Raw genomic sequence first — 15041 nt, 5'->3', positions numbered from 1 at the left:
CAAAACAAAACAAAACAAAACAAAACAAAACAAAACAAAACAAAACACCTAAGAAATTAAGGCCCAGCATTTCCTTCCTAACAAATGCTGATATGGTCGGTCCAGGGATCCCACCTTGAGAGCCACTTCCTGAGGGAAATAGGGCTGCATCTCTCCTGGAACCCCAATTGATAAAGCCTGGCTAATTAGGCTACTATTGCCAACCTGGGGCCTGAGTCTCTGGAGGCAGGATTCCTAAGTCCCTTCCCTCATGCCAATGACATAAGAAATGAAAGGTGGCTATACCACACATTACGCTAAGATGCTAACTATTTTCATATGGAGTAGCACCCACAGTTTTGCTTTCCTTTTAAAGATATTTCAGGAAGGGCTGCTTGGGTGGCTCCGTTGGTTAAGCGTCTGGCTCTTGATGAAACAGTTGAGGTCATGATCTCACAGTTCGTGAGTCTGAGCCCCGCATCGGGCTCTGCACTGTTGATCATGCTCTCCCTCTCTCTCTCAACACAAATAAATAAACATTAAAAACATATTTCAGGAGGAGAAATTCTCCTAATTAACCTATAGATACCCCTCACTGATCAAGCACCAGGTTGGTCCAGAGATTTTCTTCTTTGGATACACATTACTCAGGGAGTTGAAGTCTAATCACTGTTAGGACAAAATCAGGGTTTGACTGAGTTGAGACACAAAATCAAACTCAATTACAATGCTGAAAAATAGGAAATGCATTGTAGGATCTGTTTAATGCATTTGAATCTATCTGTTTTATCTAATCTTACCGACTCTATGGTTGAAGTGCATTAAATGTGGCAGGGCATGCTTCCCAAAATAAGATGCCCAGAAGAAATTTTATATGGGAGGCAAAAATAGTATTTTACATACACACGTTACTCTGTATTAGCTAATGAAATCTTTACAACAGTCCTATTGGCACAAGAGTAATATTCGTATTTTACAGCTGACAAAAATAAGGCACGTACACATGAAAAGAACTTGTCCAAAGTCACGGGGACTCAATCCTAACTGTTCAGAATCCCTCTGCATCATGTACGTATCCATTGATTACTGTCACCTACAACACACACAGTCTTTATTTCAACTACTTCCTCACATCAGTCATCATCCTCAGAATAACAAGGTGGCAAAAGGGGGTGGAAATATTTCAAAAATTCATCTATATACCCTAAATGGACCCTGGACCATTTTTCTGCCCTTTGCCTTTTGCAAATTAGCTGCATAAAAACGGCTCTCTTCTTCAAAGCTCATTAAAATATCGTGTGGAGAAAAAGACGTATGCGGGGCATGGACGGAAAGCTAGCATCTGGACCATAACCCTTCCCCCTGTTCTTGCTGAGATTGACCTTCTTCAGTCATTTCCATCAGGGATTTTCTCTGAAGGTGGAGACATTATTAATATGGAAAAGATCCTTTATTTTATATTCAAGCCCAGTCCATTTTTTTTTTTTTTTTAATTAGAGCTAAGCAGGCACATATAGGTGGAAGAATGGTATTGAGCGGCAAAGAACAACTTCCTGTTTGTTAACATCCAGCAGCGATCACAACGCCCTTGTCTTCTGGCCCTTTCAGAGATGACTCTGGAAACTTCAGGGCGTATTGCGGCTTCTGGTGCAACACCATAAAATGAAGCCTGTTGCAGCCATTATTGGGATGTGTGATAGAAGCTTAATTGCTTTGAAATGCCTGAGGCTAGCAAGATGTGAACATGTGTCAAAAGCCTGAATGGAGATTTTAAGGGGAAAAAAAAAAAAAAAAGTCTGGATCTATTTATTTCAGAGAGGATGTATCCAGATGGATTCTGCAAAGCGGTCGCCTGGCTTGTAATGTACCTTGCTGGATGCAGCGGTCTTAGGAAGTTAAGCGTAGAACTGGGGCGGGATTAATTTTCAGGCGTTCCTTTTGAGTCTTTGGGTCTGGTTTATGTCGTAGGCACTGGCACCAATATAAAGAAAGATCTCTCTGGAGGGAATAAAAGGACGAGCTAAGCCATCTTTACTAAAACTGTACTTTACAAAGAGTCATCAGAAGGCCCTTTTGTTCTTCTTGTTCATTTGGGACCCCTCCCCCCTCTTTTTAATGTTTATTTACTTATTTTGAGAGAGAGAGAGAGACAGAGCACGCAAACAAGCACGGGAGGGGCAGAAAGAGAGAAGGAGAGAGAGAGAATTCCAAGCGGGCTCTGTGCTGACAGCTGACAGTTGACGTGGGGCTCGATCCTACGAGCCATGAGATCATGACCTGAGCCAAAACCAAGAGTCAGACATTCAACCGACTGAGTCACCCAGGCTGCCCCATTTGGGATCTCTTATTGATCCTGAACCGGTTTTCACAGCTGAAGCAGCACCCCCTTACCAGTGTCTCAGCGTGGCACATAAGGTTGAGGCCTATGTGCCCGACCGAGGGCACGGAACGGGTGACCTCACTCAGGCATACCGATGTCTGAGTCCAAACAGGTAGGCACATCCAAATTCCAATCAGGGTTTCTCCAGTACACCAAAACCACGTGTTTGCTTTCGTATTTCAATTTTTTTTTTTAATGTTTACTTATTTTTGAGAGAGAGGGACAGAGAAAGAGAGCATACGCAGGGGAGAAGCAGAGAGAGAGGGCGACGTAGGATCCGAAGCAGGCTCCGGGCTCTGAGCTGTCAGCCCTGAGTCCCATGCGGGGCTCGAACCCGCGCACCGTGAGACCATGACCTGAATTGAAATCAGAAGCATAACCGACAGGGCCACCCAGGCGCCCCTTCCTTTCATATTTAAGGCTCTGTTCCACAGACAGTAGAAACGCTGGTCTGTTGCGAGTACCTTCTCAGGACAGCTTGATGAGCACCACAGAAGCTTCCAGTAAAGCCTTTCACCACTGCTTTATGTCTGTGCTCAGGCATCCCGCATAGGCCAATACTTACAAGGACTCTTTACCCCAAATCTCAATCTTCTACAGGCCCCAGATGTATGATCATACATTTGAATTCATGAAGCATCAATCATTTCGGGTCACAAAAAAATGAGAGAACGTAAAAAGGCTATGAAAAGAATAATCGATTTGTACTCATGAGCACCCACACTCACTTAACATTCTAGGATATTACTTCAAACTTGGTCCAGAGAGCTGGCACGAAAGACAGCGATGAAATCCTCACAGACACTGGAGAACTCTATTTGACCCCAGTAATGCTGACCTCGTTTGCTAATGAAGGTTTTGGGAATGTCAAGGTTGAAGCAACAGGTGAAGGTTAAAGTGAACGAAACCATCCCAGGATAGGTATTTTTTACAAGATGTCATGCCTTTGACAGAGCAGAGAGAAATGACAACAGAGTTCAGTGCAACTGGGCTGGCATGTGGGATCTCCATGAATTAGAGAAAGGTCCCTCTTTCTCTAGGTGGACCTCAACCCCCTCTGGGGCGCATGGCTTAGTAAGTGGATCACAGGCTGGGTTTCGGGCTCCACCCAAACCCTCAGTTTAGCTCCCTAGTGCAGTTAATAACCTGCACAACCAACTACGGCAGCCCTAACATACAATCATGGCTAGTTCTTGCGTTTTTAGCTATTGTCTCTCATTCCTTCGTCAGTCATGGCTGGGATTCAGCAGGGGTTTTAGGGTTCTAAGATGTATAACATCGAATCCTAGAACAAAGCTGAACACATATCTTCTGTCCTGGCTCTGAGGACACTTCTGAGGATAAAACATGAAAAGCAGCAAATGATTTCCAGACAAAACCATCTTGCACAGTCCGTTAAGAAAGCATACAGCAGTAGCCTCTGGTGGGTTCAAATAAGAATGCAGTTTCCTAGAATTATAGACAGTTCTGAGTTTGCTTCATGGACAAGAAGAAAAAAATATTGATGTAAACCTTAAGAAAGAGAAAAAGTCATTTATAAACTATAAATGCTTCTGTCACACAATCTGCACTTGTCTTAGAGCAACTCAAGAGGCTAGCCCAGAATTACGGTCGCTTGCTTTCTTTAAATTTCTACAAAGCCACGTGGGAAATACAAAGACTACAACTGCATATGAAAAATAATTCAAATATTGGAAGCTGAGTGGCTTTCTGAAGGTCATGGTGAATGATAATGACCGGCAAAAAGACTTTGGTCAAAGAGAATTTGTGAAGCCTTCTCGAAGCACAATTTCTGGCCTGACATTTTTCAAGGAGCAATCTTGTCCTCACACCTTTTGCCCTGGGTTTATTAAAGAGTGATTTCAAAAAGCATTTCTTGCCCTTCTTAAAAAAAAAAAAAAAGAAGAAGAAGAAGAAGAATTTAGCAAAGATGATTATATATCTCAACTCTAGAACTCTCCTCATTTAGAAGGAAGCCAAGAGATGATCAAAAATTTCCCTGAATGTCACAGCCCTTAAGGTCAGGAATATGTAATTGCATACTAAGATAATATAAAATGATCACCACAAGGGAATTCACATCCATTTCGGCCAGTTTCTTACATACATGTCATTTTGTAGGACACATCATAGGGCCAGTGGGTTTACACCATCAGCTTAAGAAATAAAATTCTTTCTGACATCACATAAGCAACTCGAATTGACTCGCTAGAAAGTCATTATTATTATCGACTAATTTCTCAAATCACTGCAGAGGTTCTAAAATGTTTTCAAATGAAATGAGAACCCCTAGCTGTGGGATTCAAGTAGCTTTTCTGCCAATTTCTCTTAAATCCTTTTTTCCCCCCAGTGTTTATGTATTTTGAAAGAGAGAGAGAGTGGGGGTGGGGTGGGGTGGGAGGGACAGAGAGATAGGAGAGAGAGAATCGCAAGCAGGCTCTGAGCTGTGAGCACAGGGCCCGACGCAGGGCTTGATCTCATAAGCCATGAGATCATGACCTGAGCTGAAATCAAGAGTTGGGTGCTTAACCGACTGAGTTACCCAGGCACCCCCGTGTCTGTTTCTTTTAAATTACTTTTCTGATCACACCACACCTGCCCTTTTTATACACTGAATTTCAACGGCCACGGCTCTATGCACATCCGTACGTATACATGCTCAGTTTTCATTGTACAAAATCTTAACAGAATATTAACTGTTTGTGAATTCAATACTAAAGGTGAGTAGCATGTTATGAATGAAGAGCCGTGCCAGACTCTGTATATGACGGTGTTCCTTCCCCTTCCCCTTTGCTACACACGCCAGCCATCACGGCCCCTCGCTCTTCCTTGACCAAATCTCTGTGTAAGCAGCAGGCCGTGTCTGATGCTCGACACATCTGGTTAGCCATCTGGGTGGCCCACCCACTCCTCAGGGTCTCTGTTTCAATTAGGCTTTTTCTGACTGTCTAATGTTCCAAAAAGTTGTGTTTGCCCGCACCAAGACTCGTCCATGAGTACTCATACCAGCTTAACTCACAACCCTGGACTGGAAACAACAAAATCGTCCAAGAAAAAGTGACGGAGTAAATCAACTGTGGTATATCCCTATGCTGGAGTATCACTTAGCAATAAAAAGGGACGGACCCCTCATATACCTAATGATTTAGAGGAAATTTAGAAATACTATTTGGAGAGGAAGAAGCCACTTTTCAATGAGTCTACTTATATAAAAGTCTGTAAGAGACAATATAATCTATAGTGAAAGGAAGTAGATCAGTTGCATAGGGGGTAAGGGAAGAGAAAGGAACATGAAAGTCTATTTTGGGGTGACAGAAATGTTCTATCCTCGCTTGTGGTGACGGTTACCTGGGTACCTACATTCGTACAATTAAAATGGTGCTTTTTTATCATATGTAAACTTACTCCAATAATGTTGATTAAGGATGTGTATGTATTGGGGCATCTGGGTGGCTCAGTCGGTTAAGCGTCCCACTCTCGGTTTTGGCTCAGGTCATGATCTCAGTTTTGTGAGTTCATGTCCCACATCGGGCTCTGTGCCTGCTTGGGATTCCCTCTCTTCCTCTCTCTCTGCCCCTCTCCTGCTCACACTGTCTCTGTCTCTTTCAAAACAAACAAACAAACAAACAAACAAACAAAGAACGTGTCTTATATTACCAGATATCGTTTGTTTGTTTATCGAGCTAGGAATCAATGCCAAGCTGTTTGACTTTGGCACCCAGGCTCTCAACCACTCTGTTGAGTGAGTTGTTGTTGTTGTCGTTGTTTTTTTAAATAAACACAAAACCTCCCAAAAGAAAATGTCGAATTTTAAAAGCTTCTGTAAAAGAATGTGTCTGTAGGTGTGAGTCTATTCTGAGAAGATGGTCTTGGCTTAAATCCTTTTTGGTTATCTTATTTTGCAACTGGATTCAGAACCCAATTATTGGCGCTACATAGAAATCCATTTCATTATTTTAGAGTCATAACACACTTTTGGCCTGAAATTAGCAGTGGCCCTGGTTGATCATCCTTTGCAATCACCGGGTTTAGGGGTTGATGATGTTTATCTTTGCCTAAAATATCAACTGTAACCACAAACTATCAAGGTTTGCTACCATTAATAGCCAAACCCATATGCTGAAGGAAGAGTCCGGAAGATACCTTGGCAACTACAGCCTGATTAGAATCAGTGAAATCAGTTTTCATCAGGCAATTACACAAAAAGAGACATCGATCCTCTCTTAAGTGTACAAGCTTTTGCATATTGCCAAAAAAAAAAATATTTTATGCTCACAGCTTTCCTACTGTATTAATGACCCAAGAGTCAACAGGACATTGATAGCTATAATCAGTTCAGATGTCTATCGCTAGTTCCTATGGGGACTCAGCCTTCTCATTATGTTTGGTATAAGTTACCCACATTCTAAAAAACCGAGATACAAAAGCTTTAATTGGCTTCCTCCAGGGCCACACAAAATATCAGTAACCGACTGTCTACCAGGATTTAAAGGTTCCTAAGATGGTGGCAAAGCCACAAAACTCCTCCGCACGTAATTCCCGTCATTAACTAATTATATCTGGTACAGAGATAATAGTCACTTAGGGCAACCATCATTTTAATTCTGTTTTGAAGACGGATTTTAAGTGTGAAACCACATGCATTTAAAGCTTATGTACTTGGGGATGAAAAAGTAAAACGCAACAAAACAAAACACCCCCGAAGTCTAACAAAACCTAATGCTATCATCCCGTCAAAGATCAGCACGGAGAAAACAACGTTTCCCGTCAACAGAAGGGATTTTTAAATCTCACTTATTTAGTGAGGCATGCGTGGAATGCTCTGATGGGCAAGTGGACATTTTGGACATGAGACTCTAGATTAAGCAGTGATCAAGCACTTTGCTGTCAGGGGTTCCATATTATTGGTCTCAGCTAGATATTTAGGCAAATCACCCACCAGACAAAGGGATAAAAATAAAATCCCTAAATTTTGTGTGATTCCTTTTTTTTTTTTTGTAAATGAGCAAGAAGATAAGTTCCTGTATTCAATGATCAGTACACAGAAAAATGAAAGGTTTTAAGTTAACACATATTAAACGAAATTGCCTTCAGAGAGTACAATAGTATACAACACATGGAATCTTGAAAGAAACTCAGGGGGTATTTCCAATGAGTGCATTTTATTAGGTAGAATCAAATGTATATACTTCCCTCTTTCTTTGGATTATAAAAAACTTCTTTCTACAGCGAGGATGGGGGCTGGAATCGAGCATCTGATTCCAAAACCACCTCTGACGCTGACCACAGGAATAACATATCACTGACCTTTCGTCAAAAACGGGCCAATGACCAATTAATGTGCGTTATGTAGCTTTAATCCTAGCTACCAACATCACATCAGCATGCTAGGTGGCAAAGAGGAACTATTATTTGTGCAGTGAAATAATAAAATAAAATACGGCTTTACCCTTTCAGACCGTAATACATCAGATATCACTTCACACACGAAAAAAAAAGAACACATTTCAAAACCTTTACTTTCAATTCAACACATGGCATGCTTCATGATTTCAGCACTTCTAATTCTTTTTAATAAGTGTTACAAACTGAAAGCAAGACAGGTAGGTATTAAAAATATATTGGAACATCTTAAAATTACCAGCCCTACCAGTGGAAACAAAATGATGGCAATTAAAGGTAATAAAGGTTATTAAAAGTTAGGGCCTTGGAGGCTAAGAAGTCATGTTAGACTGTCAATTGTTTTCCCATGGTGGGAAATCAGTTAGAAATTAAAAAAAAAAAAAATCTAGTAGTTTAGTTGTGGTCAAAGAAAGAGTCAGTGGGGATGGGAAGGTTTCAGCAACATGCTGGTAAAAAAAGAGAGACTTACATAGTCTGGGAGGGCAGTGAAATGGAAGGCGTGGTAACCTCGCTCACTTAGTTGTCATTTTTGATTTTCAATGACATTTTTTTTCATTCGTTCGCCTAGTAAAGATGACAGAAGGTCCTAATTTATTATCTGACGTCTATTCCTGTTCCTAGATTTAAGAGCGTTTAACTGTATACAGTCATATAATCCAAATACAGACACTTCGAAGAAAAAAAAAAAAACAAACCTGAAGCATTGAGGTGGCATGCATTCAATTACACTTGTAACTGCAACCGTGAACCAGAGAGGTAAGAACTCCTTGGGGTCGGGGGTGGGGATCAGCGGACACAGCCCAAGTGACCGTGGATTTGCGAGTTCCTCAGGTTAAAGCAGTAGAACGGAGGGGATCGTCACAAAGAGCTAAGCTTCCTAAAACGGTAAGAGCCGCGGATTCCAGAAGAATGCACAATTAAAGTTCTCTGCATGGCTGGTTTGGTCCGCATACCATCTAGGCGCAAACAGAACTGTTCGAACTATCCGTGACATACCAGCCGACATCGTCTCTACATCAGATGCCTTTTCCCGCTCAGGTTAGGCTGCATTTGAGATGACCGGGGAAGTTTGCAGGGACACTTTTTTATAAACATGACCTGGCAGATCATGTGGGCTTGACAGAAGGGAAGACAAGTGTAGTGTAAATGTCTACGTGTGTATGTAAATCGTACCGTGGCCAGATCAGATTAGGCAATGCCAGGGGGCCCCTGACATTTCCTCTCACTTCCCCTTTCTGGGTGCACATCAACACATGTCGGGCTGGCACGGGGAAGGTGCTCGGGAAGTTTTTGTAAATAAATAAACAAAGAGATTTGCATAAATTAAGCTCTGTGAAGAAAACCACCCAAATGGCAAAAAGCCCTTGCTTCGATAGCTGATTTGTGCATTTTAAGGCGCTTCAATGAAGGGGGTATGAAAAAGCACCGAAAAGAAAAAAAAAAAATAGAGAAGACTTTTCATAAGGAAGGCATCAAAGGAGAAGGAAATAACACTGGAAAAAACCCCAAATAAATGATTTAATGCCAAAGTCATCTCCTAGCATTACAAATGCTGAGCGGTAGCGAAACACAGGAATTTGGAGTTCAGTTCTCTAGTGGCAAATATCACATCTGGTCTCCTACAAATACTTTTCCTATTCTCATGAACCACCTCCAGGAGAGTTTTTGGTAAGTGCATGGTATTTCTTCCACTTGTTTTTAAAGAAACTATCTCTGGAGGAAGTTTAGAGTCAAAAGGTGTATGACATTTAGCCAAAATTATTCACACAATGAACAATCCAAATAACGGTTAGTCAGTTGCCATAGGTAGGTACTCATGGGTCTACGTTTATTTCGAAGAACGGATCTTCTGCAAAAGACTCTTGACTACACTATAAACGATCGTTATTCTTACTTAAGAAGGAACAGGACAGGGTAGTCTTAGTTCGATTAAAATTGTTAAAAATTACGCTACCATTAGCCTAAAAATATCGATGAACAGCTTCTGGCTTTGGGGCTCCCTTCGCTGTGAGTTTACTCTTACTACCCGATTGTTTATAGCGTGCTGTTCTAACGAGAACACAGAAAAAGAAGAAAGGAAATTTCTGTGCACCCAGCTCATCCGCATGCAACCCCAGGGTGATCCCACTCTCAGAGGAACACACACGAGTCAGCAGAGAGCCACGTTCTCGGCTTCTCCAGGCCGACCTCCTTGCCTGAATGAGAGCCTCGCCGTGCCAGGCAACGGGAAGCCGGCAGCTGCTGCCGGAGGGACTGTCTTGCATCTGCCAGGTCCCTAACACATGTGGATCAGAATGGATTGGGCCTGCCTCGCGGCGAGGCCCGCAGCCGCCTAGCTCCGAGATCACCTTGTTCTACTCTCGGCCTGCGACGTACTACATACGGGTATGTCTGAAGAAATGTAAGGACTTGGCAGTGTCTGGTGACAGCTTGTTTGGAGGGTGTTGGCCTCTCTGAAGCGATCAGTGATGACTATCAAGTCCACAGATGACAAGACCCCAATACCTCACTGGTTGCTACTCTCAGCTGCTTGTGCTTGCCCCGAGGAGAAGGAAACGCTGAGGTTGATATTGACATCATCAGGGCAGACGAGCACCTACTAGGCAATATGTCAAGTTAGCCTCAGGTGTCTTTCTTTCTCGTGGTTTTTTTTTTCCCAACACATTAAATTGCTTCCAACAGGTTACGTCGCTCAACCTCAGGGCACAAAGGCCAGCCCAGGGGAGCACAGATGTTTTCGGATTTGTTTCAGGCACACCCCTCGCTCAGCATTAGGACTAAGTTGCACAGGAGAGAGAGAGAGAGAGCAGCCGCGGCCACATGCTCCCGTTTGCAGGTGACTTCCGCCTTCTCCTGTCTAAGGAGAAGCGTGCGGCCCTGCGTTCCCGCGAAACTAGGCCTGCAAACGCTGGCTGACCTAATTTAAAATACGAGCTCTCGCTGAGCTCCCTTTGCATGAAGTTCTTCCAAGCATTAGCTGTTTCTTTGTTTGCTCAGTTCTCATTTCATAAAAAGTCACCCATCTTTGTCCAGGCCCGGTGACCTCCATCCTCTCCCTCCCCAAAGCACGTTTCGTCTCCTGCTAGCCTCTGCCTTAATCACTTTTATTTGTGGGACACTAGGGAGGGGATGGTAATGCTTAGAGTCGGGAAGAATATCAGTCTTTAAAAAATTATTCTTATTACGATCATGTTTAGATGAAATATGGGGCTTGCCATCAACAAAATTACAAAACAATTCCACCGGGAGTCCGGACCGTTCAGGGCAATTCATCTACGAAAAGGCGAACTTTAATTGTTACTCTTGGCAGCAGTCTAAGAGAAGAGTGGAATATGATACTAAATATTGCCACGTGCAATAGTAAAATGCTCTTTCCTCCTTGCCAGAGCACCGTACGGCCCCCTTCGGACTCAGGTTTGGATCTGGGGAGTTATTCGAAATCCTCTGTTTCCCCCTCTCCAAAACCAACAGAGGTTTTCAAAAGAGTTGCATTTTTTATTAGAACCATTCGCTCTTTTTAACTTGCCAAAAAGGGATAAGTAAAACTAAGGCTTTTATTTGGGTTAAAGTTGATTCCTCAGCTTCATGGAGGTCAATGCACTTGGTCTGTGAACCCTCTACCAAAAAGTTCATCGCAGCACTGACCCCGCCAAGGTTGTATTTTGGACCCTTCTTCCCCCTCCCCAAACCCACCTCCCAGCCTCGTGGATTTATATAGGAAGAGCTGGCAGGGTGTGGAGGCTAATCAAAATGAAACGTACCCCTATGGCAAAGTACGTCCTGGATTTTCTATGACAGACAGCTGACGTTTCAAATATTTTTAATGCTGCACATCACAATGGCTGTTTGGGGATCGAGTGTCTTGATCTGGGCTTCAGACAATGTCATCCCAGCACGTATTTACAGCTCTTTAGATTACAAGTTCATTGAACACGGCTGCACCATATAGGTTATGAGTATGGAGAGGTCCTTGATAATACTGAAAAGCAGAGGGATATTTTTCTTTTTCTAAAAATGGAGTGAAGTCTTCGGTGAAGATGTTAACCAAAGACATATTGTATATGGCACAGGTTATCTGATACATTTACAGGTTTGGGCTAAGCATGAGACTATAATAAGCCATTTGCAAGTAGTTTTTTTTAAATTACATTTTACATTTCCAGCATGGATATATGCATACATTGGGTATAATTTCACTAAAGACAAATTAAAACCATATTTAAGAAATCATAGGTAGATAATATTATTCAGCTTCTAAAATGTTTAAGTTGGCGAAGTTAGGGCCCAAAAAAGTAAACGACTCGCCCAGGATTATTCAACATGTTACCGATGAGCCGAGGACCAGAATCTCAATTTTGAACTAGATATTCCCTATGGTATGGGATACTCTTTTTCACCCATAGGGATATATAATGATACCAAGACTATTTGGGAGTAAATTTAAGTCTGCAGATATAACCAAGAGTAGTCTTTGTTGTAACTTAACTTAATGGGTTGAAATTGAGGTCATGTGAATGAAGCTTTAGGACATCTGCTTTATGTAATGATTTTCTTTTTATTATAACATACGTTATGGATGACGACGAGCAAAATGGCTACCATTAGTAAGAGAGTTTGAGGGAACTATAGTCCTCAGCCATGAGAAAAATAGCACTTATTACATATTGTACATAAATGTATACAGACTGTGTGTTATAAAGCTTCCTAAGAACTTTTCATTTATATAAAGTGATGTCTTAGAGTTAGCTGTTGTGGAAGCTTAAAAAGAAACAAAAACAAAATGTAGAGAAAGCATGGCCTACCAACTAATAGTGAAAATAAACCAGTGAGTCTTTAAGTGGAAGCAATCCCTACAGAAGATGAGGAATTTTTAAATACATTGGTACAAACACCACTCAGATAACCAATGACAGTGATAATAAACGAATTAAAAGCCCCATAGGTCGACTATACTTGGATGGTTGTCTTTTAAGAGACTGACCTATGATGTGGGAAGCCAAGGAAATCTGCCTTCTATGTGTTGTTTGCGTTGAAAAAAAAAAAAAAAAAAAAAAAAAAGAACCTGCCTTTTCTTTACTAAAAGGGCAAGCTCCTTGTGTGTCGGCACACAATTTCAAGTTTCTTTTCAGGGATTCTATTTCCTGCTCTCCATTTAAAACGGGGGGAGGGAGGGGCGGAAATAAAAATGTTTTGCCTGTGACAGAATATGAAAGAAGTTCTCACCCTTAAAACCCGCAGCATTGGTTTTCCAGTCATTAGCGTTCAAATGTCCTGCACGGGAAGTCCTGACAATAACATGCTGCACGTCTCTCCAGGTCAGAAACGGACTGGGGAAAGACAAGGTAAGAATCATTGTACCAAAAAAAAAAAAAAGATGGGGGAAGCAGAGAGTCACAAGCAAATTAAAAAAGCAAAAGCAGAATGGCGAAGTACTAAAAACAAAGGGTCAGTTGATTCGGGGTCGGGGTGAACAAATGCGGCTCTGGGTCTCAACGTGGAGAGGTGACGTTAGTCTGAGGGAGGCAGAGAACGTAACCTTAAATCTAGGAAATACTGTGGTATCGGTCAGTTGTAACTCGGTGTTTAAAAGGGTGAGGATTTCCAGTTTCCCTCAACAAAATGGCTCCCGGTTCGGGCCCGGCCATCCTTGACGTAAAAGCTTGCGTCGGAACCTGAAAATTACCGTAAGCTAAAGCCAAAACTGAAGTCTCCTGGAACATTCCTTGTCCAGCTATACAGCCAGACAATCGCTTGCGTAATTTAACAAAGAACTAGCAAGGGTTAGCATTTTGCGTGTACGTACAGGATAAGGAGAAAGCCTCAAATGAACCGAGTCCCTGTCGTCCGTGTTTTCAAAGAAAGAGAATTTAGCGCGGAGCCCAAAGCTGGGCCCCAAGACATAGGTATGGGAGTATCCTTAACTTGCCATAAGTGATTATTATATTAAATCGCTGGATACCTATTTCTTGCGACTGTTAGCACTGAAGGCACAGAGTCACTGAGTAGAGAAGTTCCTTTCATTGGAGAACCTCGACGCTACTCATAAACCTACAGAAAACCAATCCCAGTACATGTGCGCAAAGAGCATCTATCTACTGGAAAGCGTCTGACTCCATGCACGCATGAAATTCTGATCAAGATGCTTATTATTTCCGTCTTGACTGTCAGGTGTGACAAGCTTTTACTTAATTGGGAAACGTGGCCGTTATCAGGCAGCTTGGGTACTTATTTTTCACCTGCCACCTTCATTTTAGAAGGATACTTGCCAAGGATGGGCCAGAACATGGAGGGGAGGGGGACAACGATCTGAGGTGTGACAGGAGCAAGTTGCGGTCCCTTTGGCCCCTCGTATGCAGCCCACGGACGCTGGCCTCTCCCAGGCAGAGGAAAAACTGGTGTCTTAATTCCAGCTAATTCAACGATGGAGCTGCACGCGGCTTCACTTCCTACTACGTGTTCCCATCACCCTTGCCACATACACGTTTTTGAGAGTGGCCTCCTAACAAAGGGGGCCCAGGGATCAGATCCTGGCTCTTTCATTTTCCACTTCTGTGAAATTAACTTCTTGAGGTTTCAGTGTCCACATTTAGCATGTGGACGCTAAGATCTATTCCACTTCCTTATACTGACGGAATCAAAGTGATGCCAAGTACTTATTTTGGTGCAAAATAAGCCATCAGGAGGTGGCAGACAATACATTCTGCTACGTGTTGAGCCACGGCTCTCATTTGGTGGCTTGAACATGAAGGAGATGGGGAGAAAAAGGTGCTATAGAGTTCTGACCACCTTTTTGCTATGCCTTCAGATGAAACCTAAAACACATAGTACTGCCATTTCCAAAGTTTTCAGAGGGGGCAGGATTGGATGTAGACGATTTTGCAAGGTTGCGTTAACAAAATAACTAATTACTAATGAAACGAAAACTTAACCTCATGAATTTGAAAAATATAATAACACTGAAAAACGACTTAGTTCTCTTTTGTTTTACCCAACACTTGCTATGGACCAATTTTAGAACCTGATAATGCATGAAACTCTGGAGGAAGGGAGGGAGTTGGTTTGAGGGGGGTCCAGGAGGCAGGGAAGTTTCACTTCTAAAACAAATAGCACGATCTGGCCCTTTGCTGACTGATACCGAATCCGCCATAAGAATTCAGTAAACTCATTGTGCCATGGTCAAGAAAACTAGGAAAAGAGTCAAGGGATAATTCTACTTCTGAACTCGAAGGTCGACATAAGATGTTTTTCCTGATCTGCCTGATACAATGTTAATCTCCTT

The 15041-nt window shown here is 42.3% G+C and overlaps 1 protein-coding gene across 2 annotated transcripts in view; it reads right to left on the bottom strand.

The window, feature by feature from the left end:
* PCSK5 (proprotein convertase subtilisin/kexin type 5) overlaps positions 1–15041 on the bottom strand; it is a 445686-nt gene that overhangs the window by 199607 nt on the left and 231038 nt on the right. For both annotated transcript variants that reach the window (XM_049633868.1, XM_049633861.1), the window contains exon 10: positions 12986–13089. In XM_049633868.1, the coding sequence (XP_049489825.1) occupies positions 12986–13089 (104 nt within the window). The remainder of the gene's footprint in view (positions 1–12985; positions 13090–15041) is intronic.

The sequence above is a fragment of the Panthera uncia genome, chromosome D4 (assembly GCF_023721935.1).
Source record: "Panthera uncia isolate 11264 chromosome D4, Puncia_PCG_1.0, whole genome shotgun sequence".
Lineage (NCBI taxonomy): Eukaryota > Metazoa > Chordata > Mammalia > Carnivora > Felidae > Panthera > Panthera uncia.
Note: the sequence above shows the minus strand (reverse complement) of the source record. Positions and strands in the feature narration are given on the sequence as shown.